Here is a 12,588-nt window from a genome sequence, read left to right on the forward strand (position 1 = left end):
TTGATTTTTTCTGTTGCTCAAACTTAAGTAAAATTACTTTTCCCTGAAGTTGTATAGGGGAGGTTTGGTATAGTATAGTTTTTTTCCCCCTACTTGCAAGCTAACAAGTTAAGCTTTTCTAATTTCTCAGCTCTAAAGTTCACTCTTCTGTTGTTGTAGCACAGTATTCAAATATATAGATGCCTATGTGTTGAGATCGTCTGGCTCTGTTCTCTCTCTCTTTTTTTTCTTTTTGAGTTGGAGTCTCACTCCGTCGCCCAGACTGGAGTGCAGTAGCACGCTCCCGGCCACCGCAGCCTCGACCCGCTGGGCTCTGGTGATCCTTCTGCCTCAGCCTTCCAAGTAGCCAGAATTACAGGAGCGTGCTCCCACGTCCAGCTAATTTTTTTTTATTTACTGTAGAGATGAGGTCTTGCCAAGTTGCCCAGGCAGGTCTTGAACCTGCGGGCTCAAGCAATCCACTCACCTTGACCTCCCAAAGCGCTGGGATTACAGGCTGAGCTACTGAGCCCAGCTCTGTTCTCTTCTGTTACTTGAACTTTCTTTTACTTTCTCTCTACTATACCTGTTCTGCTCAATATGAATTCTATTCCCAGCAGTTTCTCCCCAGTGTGAATCTTTCTCCTGTAAAGACATTTCTAGCCTGGCTTGGTGGTTCAGCCTGTAATCCCATGCTTTGGGAGGCTGAGGTGAGTGGATTGCCTGAGCCCACGGGTTCAAGACCCACCCAGGCAACTTGGCGAGACCTCACCGCTACAATAAATCAAAAAATTAGTCGGGCGTAGTGGCGCACGCCTATAATTCCAGCTACTTGGAAGGCTGAGGCGGAAGGATCGCCGGAGCCCAGCAGGTCGAGGCTGCGGTGGCCGAGAGCATCACACTGCACTCCAGTCTGGGTGATAGAGTGAGACTCTGACACAAAAAAAAAAAAAAAAAAGACATTTCTTTCTTTCTTTTTTTTTTGAGTCGGGATCTCACTCTGTCGCCCAGGCTGGAGTGCAGCAGCCACCACAGCCTTGACCTGCTGGGCTCAGTTAATCAATTCGCCTCAGTCTTCCAAGTAGCTGGAATTACAGGCGTGCACCACCACGCTCAGCTAATTTTTTTAAAAAAATTACTGTAGAGATGAGGTCTCGCCAAATTGCCCAGGCTGGTCTCAAACCCATGGGTTCAGGCAATCCTCTCACCTCCGCCTCCCAAAGTGCTGGGATTATTACAGGAGTGAGCCACTGTCCCCTGCCAAAGACATTACTATTGGTTCATTTTGAGAGTAAATAAAACACAGACTGCTCCTGCCCCTTCAGACTGTACTGTGGAATGCTTGAATATGCAAAACTATTTCCAGTTCCACCTACTGTTCTCAACTGGTTTGCTGAGCTTTTGAGTGAGTGTCTTCTAGCCATACTGGATCCTATCCTAACTTATCCTAGCCTATCTACTGGACTCTCTGCTTGCTACTTCCCTTTGCTCACTCCTACACAGATGTTGGTACCACACAAGTCTTATAGCTGTCAATGATTTAGCCTCACCCATTCATATAGTTTACCTTCTGATCAAGTTTTGTTATAGATGTTGCTCATGTGTTTTGTTTTGTTTTGTTTTTTTCCGCTGGCCTAGTTGTTCTGTGTGTTTCAGGACTATATTTGGGAGAACTCAGAAACTATGCTACCGCTGCCACATTCCCAGAATCCCTTAAAAATAGAGACTGGTTTTTGACAATCTTCATTAATAGAAGATGCATGGAAAAAATGTCCAAGTCACAAAATCAGTACGATTAACTGTTCATAAATTTCTTCTAAAAATCAATCTCCATAGCTACTTTCACTGTGACAATATATATCCTCCTTTCAAAATTAGCAGCATGGAATTAGCAAATAGACTTTGAACCCTGGGAAGTATTGGACAATGGCATAATTTCCACTAGCAAAATACAAATTCAAACCATTTGATCTATGGAACTATTAATTAAACTTAATAGCTAAAGGTAAATAATCCCCTATTTATATAGAACCTACTATACATATTAAAGCAAAATATCAGAGACTGTACCTAAAAAAAGATGAATTACTGCTTACTATGACAATAAATTCTTTGTGGCTCTCAATTTTGATTTTTAATTTTTTTTTTTTTGAGTTGGGGTCTCACTCTGTCACCCAGGTTGGAGTGCAGTGGCATGCTCGCTGCCACTGCAGCCTCGACCTGCTGGTCTCAGGCAATCCTTCCGCCTCAGCCTTCCAAGTAGCTGGAACTACAGGCACACACTACCACACCTGACTAATTTTTTTATTTATTATAGAGATGAGGTCTCATCATGTTGCCCAGGCTGGTCTCAAGCTCCTGGGCTCAGGCAATCCTCTCACCTCAGCTTCCCAAAGTGCTAGGATTACAGGCTAGAGCTACTGCACCTCGCCTGCTCTCAATGTTTAAAACTCAATGTATGTTAAGTCTGAAAGACTACTTCCAAAATATTAACAGGAACTTTCCTCAGGTAGTGGAATTATAGGCGATTTCTTTTCTTTTTGCTTATCTGTCTGTACTTTATAAATTTTCAAAGTGAAAACTAAGCTTCTTGCAAAAAAAAAATGTTTAAAACAACTTACGCTAGAACCATGTTGTAATCTGAGTGGTTGAACATATATCCACCAACAATCCACATTATATTTCCATTGATCACAGCTTTATGAGATGCTCTGGGGAGTTTTAAGTTAGAATATTCCTCTCGAGTCCAAAATGACTGGTTAGCTGGTACAGTAATTGAACATCCGGGACCTAATAAAACATAATAAATTAGCTTCACAAAATGCAGCTTTAAAACATTGCAATCCAAGTTTTAATCATCTAATGGTAACAAATATGAATTTAAGGAATTCTTAGTCTTTTCTAAATATCCAACAAATCCTTTTAATTTGTGATTTTAACTTACTCAAAGTATTGACCAAGAGTTATCCCTAGTAAAATTCAAAATCACATACTTTCTAATAATGACTTGACCACATCCAGGTTAGGTTTTTTTGGGTAATGAAATACTTGCATAAGCAGCTCTCAGGAGAAAGACCAGACAAAGAAATTAGTAATTCAAATGAAAAACTTTAGAGCTAAAATGTGCAACTGTCCCTCAGTTTCCACAGGGGGTTGGTTTCAAGACACCCTCAGACATCAAAATCCATAAATGCTCAAGTCCCTTATGCAACCGGTGTAGTGTTTGCATATAACCTATGTACATCCTTCCATACACTTTAAATCATCTCTAGATTACCTATAATACCCAATATCATATAAATGCTATGTAAATAGTTGCTATACTATAATGCTTTTCAATAGGTATTATTTTCTTTTTCCGAACATTTTCCATCCATGGTTGGTTTAATCTGTGGATATGGAACTTGTGGCTATGGGAGGTCAACTGTAATGTCTACACCTGGGAGTAATTACACAAACTATCCATCTTCTTGTAAGTCAAGAAACTTAAACAGATGCAAGAGACGGACTCTACTCTTGAGAAGTTTGGCTTCTACTGCAACAATTTTATGGTGGTAGATATTCAAAAATTTCAATGATTAACTCTTCAATGCCAGTCAAACCCGACAAACTAAGACATTTAAACAAACATATTTCCTTTTAAAATAAAAAAGGTTCTGAGGAAGCAGAAAGTGTATAAAGAAAATCACTAAATCAGTAACAGTTATTATCACAAACCCCTTAAGGAATTCCCCAAAGCTTCTTCAATCATCTATTTCTATAGGTAATGCTATGGGTTGACTCCTTTAGGATTCTAATGTTTAACTGACTCCAATTTTCTCTGAACTTAGAACACATTTCCGAGGAAATGCCATTACTGTCAGCTCTTGTCCCACCTCCCAGCTGGTTCTCTGCTATATTCTCTTATGGCTAAGACCAAGTTCTCCAACTTTCATGAAAAGGTTGCAAAGAATGTCCTGCCCCTCCACAATTCTAAAGAGAAAACAACTATACATGTGTGAAATTGAAAGATTGTGAAAAATCGGATAAAGGGATATGAAAGCTTAAATGCTACCTAATATTTACATAAAGTATATAGATGACAAGAATAAAGTCAATCTACAATTATTAAACTGGGAACATTCTGTAAATTAAAAGAAAAATCAAGATGAAAGAAGCTCCTACCCTGCCACTCTGAGAAGCAGGAGCATCCTCTGACATCACTTGAATTGCAGATGCCTCGATGAGGAAAACCACAGTTATTTGTACAGTGAGGAATGTCACAAGCTTCACCTTTCCAGTTTTCAGAACATTCACACTCAACAGCTTTGCTGCTGTTACTGATCTTACATTCTCCTCTGCCCAAGCAATTATTTGGACACATGTCAAAACTATAAAAACAGTGGGGAAAATTAAGTTAACACAAAGCAACACTTCAATTAATTTAGCAGAACTTCCTCCTCCACAGGTTTAAGAATCTCACTGTCTCCTCAATTTACTCACAAGCATAACTGCAGTACTTACAATTCAGCCCAAATGGGGTCACTCAACACTGCATAGCTAAGGCCTGAGGTACAGATGATGAAATCAAATCAACTCAGCTAGATTCTCATAAAGAGGGTAAGAATAAATAACTCATTAGAGTCAAAGAAATTATGAGGGAAGAGATTGTGCAAAATAGTCCAGATTTAGGTCCTCAAAGGTGGGATGACTATCTGATTCTTCTTGGTGGCCCACCAATGATGAGCATTACAGAATTGCTGGATTCATGCCTGTAAGCTTAGAGTAGCAAAGAACAAAACAAACTGCCAACAATACATTACCATTCTGATGGTACATATCCCTCATAGTCTCTGATAATTTGTAGAATTTAAGATTACTGTCCAGGTGGTGTATTTTAAATTCCTTAGTAATTTTATCTATTCATTTCAGATAGAAGAAGGAGAGCCAGTTTAACTTAATGTAAGAATTTAACCATGATGTGTCTCATAATAATGTAACTTAAGACAGCTCTATTGATAGCACTTTGAAATGAAATAATTCAGATTTTAAAAGGGAGGATAACTGGACAATCAAGACAGTTTAAAAGCATAGATTTCTGGCTGGGTACAGTGGCTCACGCCTGTAATCCCAGTACTTTGGGAGGCAGAGGCAAGAGGATTGCCTGAGCCTAGGGATTCGAGACCAGCCTGAGCAACTTGACGAGATCTTGTCTCTACAATAAATAAAAAAAATTAGCTAGGCGCAGTGGTACGTGCCTATAATTCCAGCTACTTGCAAGACTGAGGAGGATCATCTGAAGCCCAGTAAGTCAAGGCTGAGGTAGCCATGAGCGTGCCACTGCACTCCAGCCTGGGCGACAGAGTAAGACTCTTGATTCAAAAAAAAAGCATAGATTTCTTCTACTACTGAGTACATGACAACTATTAATATTGTTGAAGTATACTTAGCAACAACCCCCCCCATGCTTTTATCCATTAGCAGGAAAATGTCCCCTCTCCTCCAGCAGAAGCTCAACAACAGCAACACATGGGTTGAAACTATGGTTTCCCCAAGACTTACCTTGACAATCTACTTAACCTTTTCCCATCAGTTTCTTCAATCATAAAATGAGTAGAAAAACAGTGCCTACACTTGAGTTTTTAGGAGAACTTTAATTTTAAAAATTCATGCAAACTACCTAGCAAAATGCTTGGCACATTGTAAGCTAGTCATTATTACTGCTAAAAAAAATAATATTATAAAATCATAAATACTGGAATTAAATATATAAGTTACCTATAAGTGATATTAAATCCAGTCAAATTATAGGCAGCATCACTAAAAAAATGCAGCAGGGCAAAGCCTGATGTGGCAACAACCTCAGGGACAGTCTCGTTGCCATCTCTCTCAGGAACGATGAGGCCACTGAAATGAACATACACATCTTATAAAGGGAAGCACAATCACAGACATATCAAATTGTGGCAGATACAAATTAAAAACTGAAATTCATCCTTACAATTTTAAAAACTACATACAGGAAAGGGGCAAATTCCTGTGATAAATACATAGTGCTACTCTATTAGTTCCAGATCTGAGTTCTGAATCCTCTGAAGAACAGATCTAAATCTTTTGCTACGTTTCCTTTCATTCTGGGTTGTATTTCTAATGAGATTTGAAATCAATGGCCCTATTCTTTTTTTTAAAAAAAACACTTCTTTGAAAAATTGAGTATACCTTCATAATCAAAAGTAACAAATTCTGGGAGTTGATGAATGCCAAATATATACTATTGAGAGGCATAAAATATGTTTATACTAAGTACATTTATAATATACTTAGTATATTATATAAATATACTAAATATAAATATAAATAAAGAATATAAATATAAAAAAAAAAGCTAGATAAACAAACACCCATGACCCCAATATTATTAGCATTCTGATGCATTTTGTCTAACTGGTATCATTTGCATTTTATATTCTATTTAACAAATAATACTCCATAAGCAGTTCTTATATCACTAAAAGTTCCCTAGGTTCTCTCTAGGGCCTCCCTGAGATCCCAGCACATAATAGATTCTAAATCAGTATTTGTCAGGTGCCTGGTTAAGGAAAAAAATTACTGAGTCAAAGGGTCTAAATGATGGCTTTAAGCTTCTTAATCTATCACACCAACTTGCTCTTCAGAAGAGATATGCTTACTCGAAATCCTATCAATACAGAATGAAAGAATCTATGAAGGGAAACAGAGCAGGGGAAAATAATAGAAGGCGCTATTTTAGAAAGGGCAGTGAAGGAAGGCCTCGGGAAGTGGTGACATTTGATTGAAGGGTTCAAATGAAGGGTTCAATCATCACCAAGCATTCACCGATTATATACACCAGAAACCCCTGGAACGCAGAAGGGGTAAGTACTGGCAAGAGCAGGGCAATCTAAAACAGGTATGTCAAAGGCAACCTTCCCAGAAAATATACTGGCACAAGGAAGAACTGGTGGCCTCAGTCACAGGTGACAGACCTTGCACTCTCTTGTTATCCTAGCACAAAGTTCAGGAATAAAGAAACATGAACTCCAACCCTCACTCCACATGCCTGGGCGTGTCACTGATATCTCTGAGCCTCAGTTTCCTCAAGTGCACAGAGAGAAATCCTGTCTACATCACAGTATGTAGTAAGGATCAAACTGTTAAAGCATGCGGAATACTTAAACAGTGCCTCACACTAGTAGGTGGTCCAGAAGTAATGGCTGATGGTATTCTTTATGTGGTGAGGATACTTAAATGTGTAGGATGAATGATGCTACCAACTATAACTAGAAAGTGGATCAGCTTCCCCACCATTAGAAGGACTTCAGCATTCGCTTTCCTTCACTTCAAAAACTTGAAACTGTGACAGCTTTGGAGTGTGTTTATTTCTCCCAGTGTAAAAACAAAACAACTGCTTTGTGACAAAACTACAAACACAGCCTTACCTGGCATACAAAGGTAATGGAAAGTGTGTGGGTGAGGAAGAGATGCTGCAGACATGCTATTTAGTTGTCATCCTGAGCTGCCTCCCACCTCCCTGTCCCTCAATAGATCTGTAAGTGCAGGCACTGCTTAGGCTGCAGTCTTTGTTCAACTTGAGCAAATCAAGAACTGCCTGCCCTCCTATGCATTTGGAGACATCTTGAAGATCACCTACCAGCAACTTGGCCACACTTTTTTTTCAAAATAGTAAAAAACAAATCATCTCATATTAAACAATATGGCATTGGAACCAATTATTTTATTGTAATCGTATTTGGCTTATAACGAAATTTTGGACATTGAGGAACTCATTGTATAGGATATAAAAACCAAAATTTTATAGCCTATATTTTTGTAATGTGTGGTAACGTGAAACAGTCACCAACATGCATTTACAAGTTCATTAATATATGTTGTGCAAGGGTAATTTGTTTGATGTCTTCCACCTGGTGTTTTTCTATTCAAGCAGACAATGCAGTCTCATTTTCTTCCTCCCACATTAATAATATGTAACTTTTTGTCCAGTCTGTTGTTTGAAGATGATGTGGAAGGACATTCTCTTTCTATGTAATGCCAGTTGATTTTTTTTTTTACATATATCTCAGTACATATTCCATCTCTTTATTTGCTATTTCATGTAATTTGAATGGAAAAGTTAAAGGAAACATACATTTTTGAAAAATCTATGCTGGCATAAGTTTGTCCTGCATAATCTCTTTATGTTCCCTGAGAGGAGACATCCCAGTGTAAAGGGTTAAACACAGACCATCACTGTTCAGACCATTTTAAAAAATCACTGAACTAAGATATTTTCTAAACAGACTTGAAATTCAGCATCATTGTCCCAGGCAAACATGAGCGCTTTGAACAAACCTGTGGCATAATCTGACTTTACCAACTACACAGTGTAAACTTATTAGTAATCCTCAGTTTAACACACCTACCTCCTTGCAAAACTGTAAGGACAAGGGCAGAGAGATATGGGAAGTAAGGCAGATTCTTAAAGTCAGGCGTCAGAGCTGATGATGGAGCCAGGCAGGGTCTACACTTTTGACTGGTAAAAGATGGTCCAAGAATACGAGACAGGTACCTGTCCTGAACTAGCTTCTCTAAGCTCATGGTCTGACCATGGATGGCTTCAACTGAGTGGATAGACTAACTTCTGCTTTTGCAAAGGTTTCCCTCTATATCATCACAGTCTAACAACTGCCTTGTCAATATACAACTTTTTAAAAAAAGCTCTAAAAGAAATAATGTTCTTTTGAAGAATCTTCTCAGGGAAGAAAACCACTCTTCCTGCTCCATCACCACTACCACCTCTTCCCCTCCCTACCAGCAGATCCAGCAGAGTATCTGCTCCACAAAGGCGCACCGTACATGCATCTAGTGAACACACTACAGTCATAAAGATGCAGAGCTGGAAGAGTGGTAAAAATAAGACACTCCAGTGATTCTCACATGTGTCTCATAATGAAACTCAGTTAAATAAAGTTTATTCAGAATGTCAAAATAAAAAAGATAAATGTAATCCACCAGTTTGAAATCAAACTAAAGTTCATAGTTTGCAATACACCCAGAGAGAGAGAGTAGCCTGAATTAACACAGCACAACACCTCCATTTTTGGTTTTAGAAGCTGAGATCTAGAGCACCTGAATGACCTATTCAAGTTCACACAGAGACTTGTGCAGAACCACATTAAAAGTCACCATCTGAATCCTGCTTGGTTCTTTTTTTCTTTATTGATATTGGCCCTAGCTGAACTACCTCTGCCATCAGGCTCTCTTCACTCCAGACCCTTAGTATGTCACCACTGGGTTGATTCCTCTATCTAAAATTCTCCTACCCCAATAGCACTCCTCAGCAAACCATAATGTGGCAACACCCTTATGGCCTCAAATAGTGGTTTTCAAATTGTTCTGGATACCAGTATTTAAGGAGTCTTTAATTTCAGGTAAATTTCAATTTGTACATTTTTTCTCAGTATAGTTTTAGAAAATTATACTAAAATATGTCATATGTTAAACTGTAATACAATCAGTGCTTTAATTCATACTATCAGTTAATCAGCTTTTCCAGAGAAGCCTAAGGGTTCTCCTATCTGTGCATATACTTTGGCTTCTCTCACAAGTCACTGGTTAGAACAATTATAGCCTCCTACTTGTTTTGTTTTGCTGTTGGCGTGGAATTCGCATGTCTGCTCATCAAATACACAGTCCAGGTGAACCACAGAGTTATATACACCTGCCTGGCTCATGTTCCTACGATGGCTACTGATAAGCTGATTCATAGTGCCTGGCATATAACAGGGGCTCCATGAATTCTGATTAACACAAGTGAGTCCCCAAGTACTATCATGATAATGTACTTAGTTTTCATGCTTGTGTTAAAGTTTGGAGTGCTTCTTGCTATAACACAAGCTATATTTCAAATGCTGGCATAAAGATATACACACCAAGCCTGGGCAACTTGGCAAGACCTCTTAAAAAAAAAAAAAAGATATACACACCAACACATGGCCAATGCCATTTTAAATGCTTAGCATGGCCTATTCACCCTGCTCTTTAGGTCTGCACATGAAGCTTTAAAACCCCAAAAGGCCTTGGTTCTCAGTTCAAAGATATGTCAGAGAGATTTTTAGCCAAGGGGGGTGGAGAAATACATGGACACATCAGTCTCCTGATCTTCTGTCCTTTGGCTCCTCATATACTGTTTACTTTCTGTTATCTCCCTCACCCACATGGGACATCAACCAGGCTACCCCCACATGAGGAACATACAAAATATTTGTTGAACTGATTTCTTTCCAAAGTCAAGGGAGCAAACTGTTTGCAGGAAAGAAATCCAGAAAGCCAGCTGCAGCTGAAAAACTAACAACTATGGTTCCCTAAGGGAATATGCATTTTAGAAAAATATACTGTGATGTGCCACATAACGACATTTTGGTCAATAGACCACATATAAGATAGTGGTATTATAAGACAATAATACTATATCTTTACTGTGTCTTTCTATGTTTAGATATGTTTAGATACACAAATACTTACCACTTAGTTCCAGTTGCCTACAGTATTCAGTTCAGTAACATGCTGTAAAGGTTTATAGTCTAGAATCAACAGGCTACATCATATAGTTTAAGTAAGTAGTAGGCTATACCATCTAGTTTGTGTAAGTATGCCCCATGATATTTGCACAATAATAAAACTGCCTAATGATGCATTTCTCAGAATGTATCCCCATTTTAAATGAGGCATGACTGTATTTTTAAATTCTCTATCAAATAAAAGAAAGTCAAATAGAGTTTTGAAGTCTCATGTGGTCAAAAACATAACAAATAATACAGCTACCTTCTGTTAATAAAAACTAAAATACCAAAACGATTAAGAACACCCCATAGATCTGTTGTTAAACTGTTTTTGTTTAACTACGCATGTAGAATGTATTTACTGGGAAAAAAAAACACACACAACATATAACTGGTATGTTCCTCATTCTCTGCAGGTAACCACTGTTCATTTAATATGTATTCTGTCTAAAAGTTTCCTTATCCATAATAATCTATATAACTATATACACACACACAAACCATATTTGAATTCAACAAATAACTCCTAAAAACCTATGCAAAAGAAAACACACAAGAAACAAGAAGGATATGATTCTTGATTTAAATTTTTTACAGAAATAATATCATTCAATGTATTGCTCACCAAACATTTTGAAAATGTAAATTTTATCACCTCCATGCAGAACAGGTGAACTTAGTAGTACTATCCCAATTTACAGATCAGGAAACTTACAGAGAGGTGAAGTATTATACCCAGGAACTTACCTAGTAGCTACAGAAACCAAGTCAGGACTAACATACAATTGATAGGATTCAAGAACTAGTACTCTTCCCACAAAATACATGTGTAAAGTGGTAATAAAGGTAAAACCAGTAAGAATGCAATCCAGGAAATACATTAAGTTTAGAAATCAAATAATGATGAACCAGTACTCATATGAATGAACTTACCTAAAGGCAGCAACTAGTGGTGCATAAATTGAGTCCCCATCATAAACGTATAAGTGGTCCCAGCTACACTCTGTAGCAAAATGATTGAAACGAAGTCTCATTACTCTATTTGGCCTGAAAAAAAAAGTGATTTAGAATAAAGTAATCATCATAACTAGCGAACATTTGAGAATATAAAAATTTTTTTTAAAAAAAGAATTTATAAAGAGAAAATAAATTAATAACACACAAATAGTGTTCTTTCAATTGTCAAAGATTTATTTAATACTTATTATATGCAAGAGACCACTAAACATGCAATGGAAAGCAAAACAGATGTGTTCCATGATTCTTTGGGCCATACAGTCCATCCAGTGGCCATTCTTTAACAACTTTAGAACCAATCTACTAGCCCCTCCATTTCTGCACTTCCTTATTCAACTTAAGATTCCATACTACTTCACTTCACAAACACACCTGCCAATTCTCTAAACTTGTCTGCCCCTCTGCCTTTTCACGGCACTGACTAGCAGAAGCACTGGTCTACAAGAAACCAACTATCTGCTTTGACTAAGATTGAATCTAAAAAAGCCACTTCAATTCTGCCAGCAATCCTGCCACTAACTCTCTCCCTCTCCATAACTACTAATTCTCCATGACTATTTCAAACTATCCAGTCACATCTCCCTGCTTATGTATGCTCAGTACCCAGACAAAACTTCCCATTTTCCAAAATAGATAACCCTACCTACTTCTTCCATCTCTTGAATATATAACATCTTCTCATCTGAACTTTCCTATCCGCATTTAAATCTGCTTAAGTATCACATTTTTTTTTTTTGAGTTGGAGTCTCACTCTGTCACCCAGGCTGGAGTGCAGTGGCATGCTCACGGCCACCACAGCCTCAATCTGCTGGACTCAAGTTGGTTCTTCCGCCTCAGCCTTCCAAGTAGCTGGAACTACAGGTACGCGCTACCATGTTCAGTTTATTTTTAAAAATTTATTTTAGAGGCCGGGCTTGGTGGCTCAGTCTGTAATCCTAGCACTTTGGGAGGCCGAGGCGAGTGGATTGCCTGAACCTGCGGGTTCGAGACCCGCCGGGGCAACTTGGTGAGACCTCGTCTCTACAATAAATCAAAA

General features: G+C 38.3%; 1 protein-coding gene across 1 annotated transcript in view; it reads right to left on the reverse strand.

Moving 5' to 3' along the window:
• LOC103258716 (attractin) overlaps nucleotides 1-12,588 on the reverse strand; it is a 132,173-nt gene that overhangs the window by 89,620 nt on the left and 29,965 nt on the right. The window contains exons 3-6 of the mRNA XM_008056380.2: nucleotides 11,469-11,582; nucleotides 5,737-5,865; nucleotides 4,144-4,349; nucleotides 2,601-2,769 (exon numbers count right to left, since the gene is read on the reverse strand). Of these exons, the coding sequence (XP_008054571.2) occupies nucleotides 2,601-2,769; nucleotides 4,144-4,349; nucleotides 5,737-5,865; nucleotides 11,469-11,582 (618 nt within the window). The remainder of the gene's footprint in view (nucleotides 1-2,600; nucleotides 2,770-4,143; nucleotides 4,350-5,736; nucleotides 5,866-11,468; nucleotides 11,583-12,588) is intronic.

This window comes from Carlito syrichta, unplaced genomic scaffold (genome assembly GCF_000164805.1).
Source record: "Carlito syrichta isolate Samal-C Ts95f unplaced genomic scaffold, Tarsius_syrichta-2.0.1 Scaffold302335, whole genome shotgun sequence".
Lineage (NCBI taxonomy): Eukaryota > Metazoa > Chordata > Mammalia > Primates > Tarsiidae > Carlito > Carlito syrichta.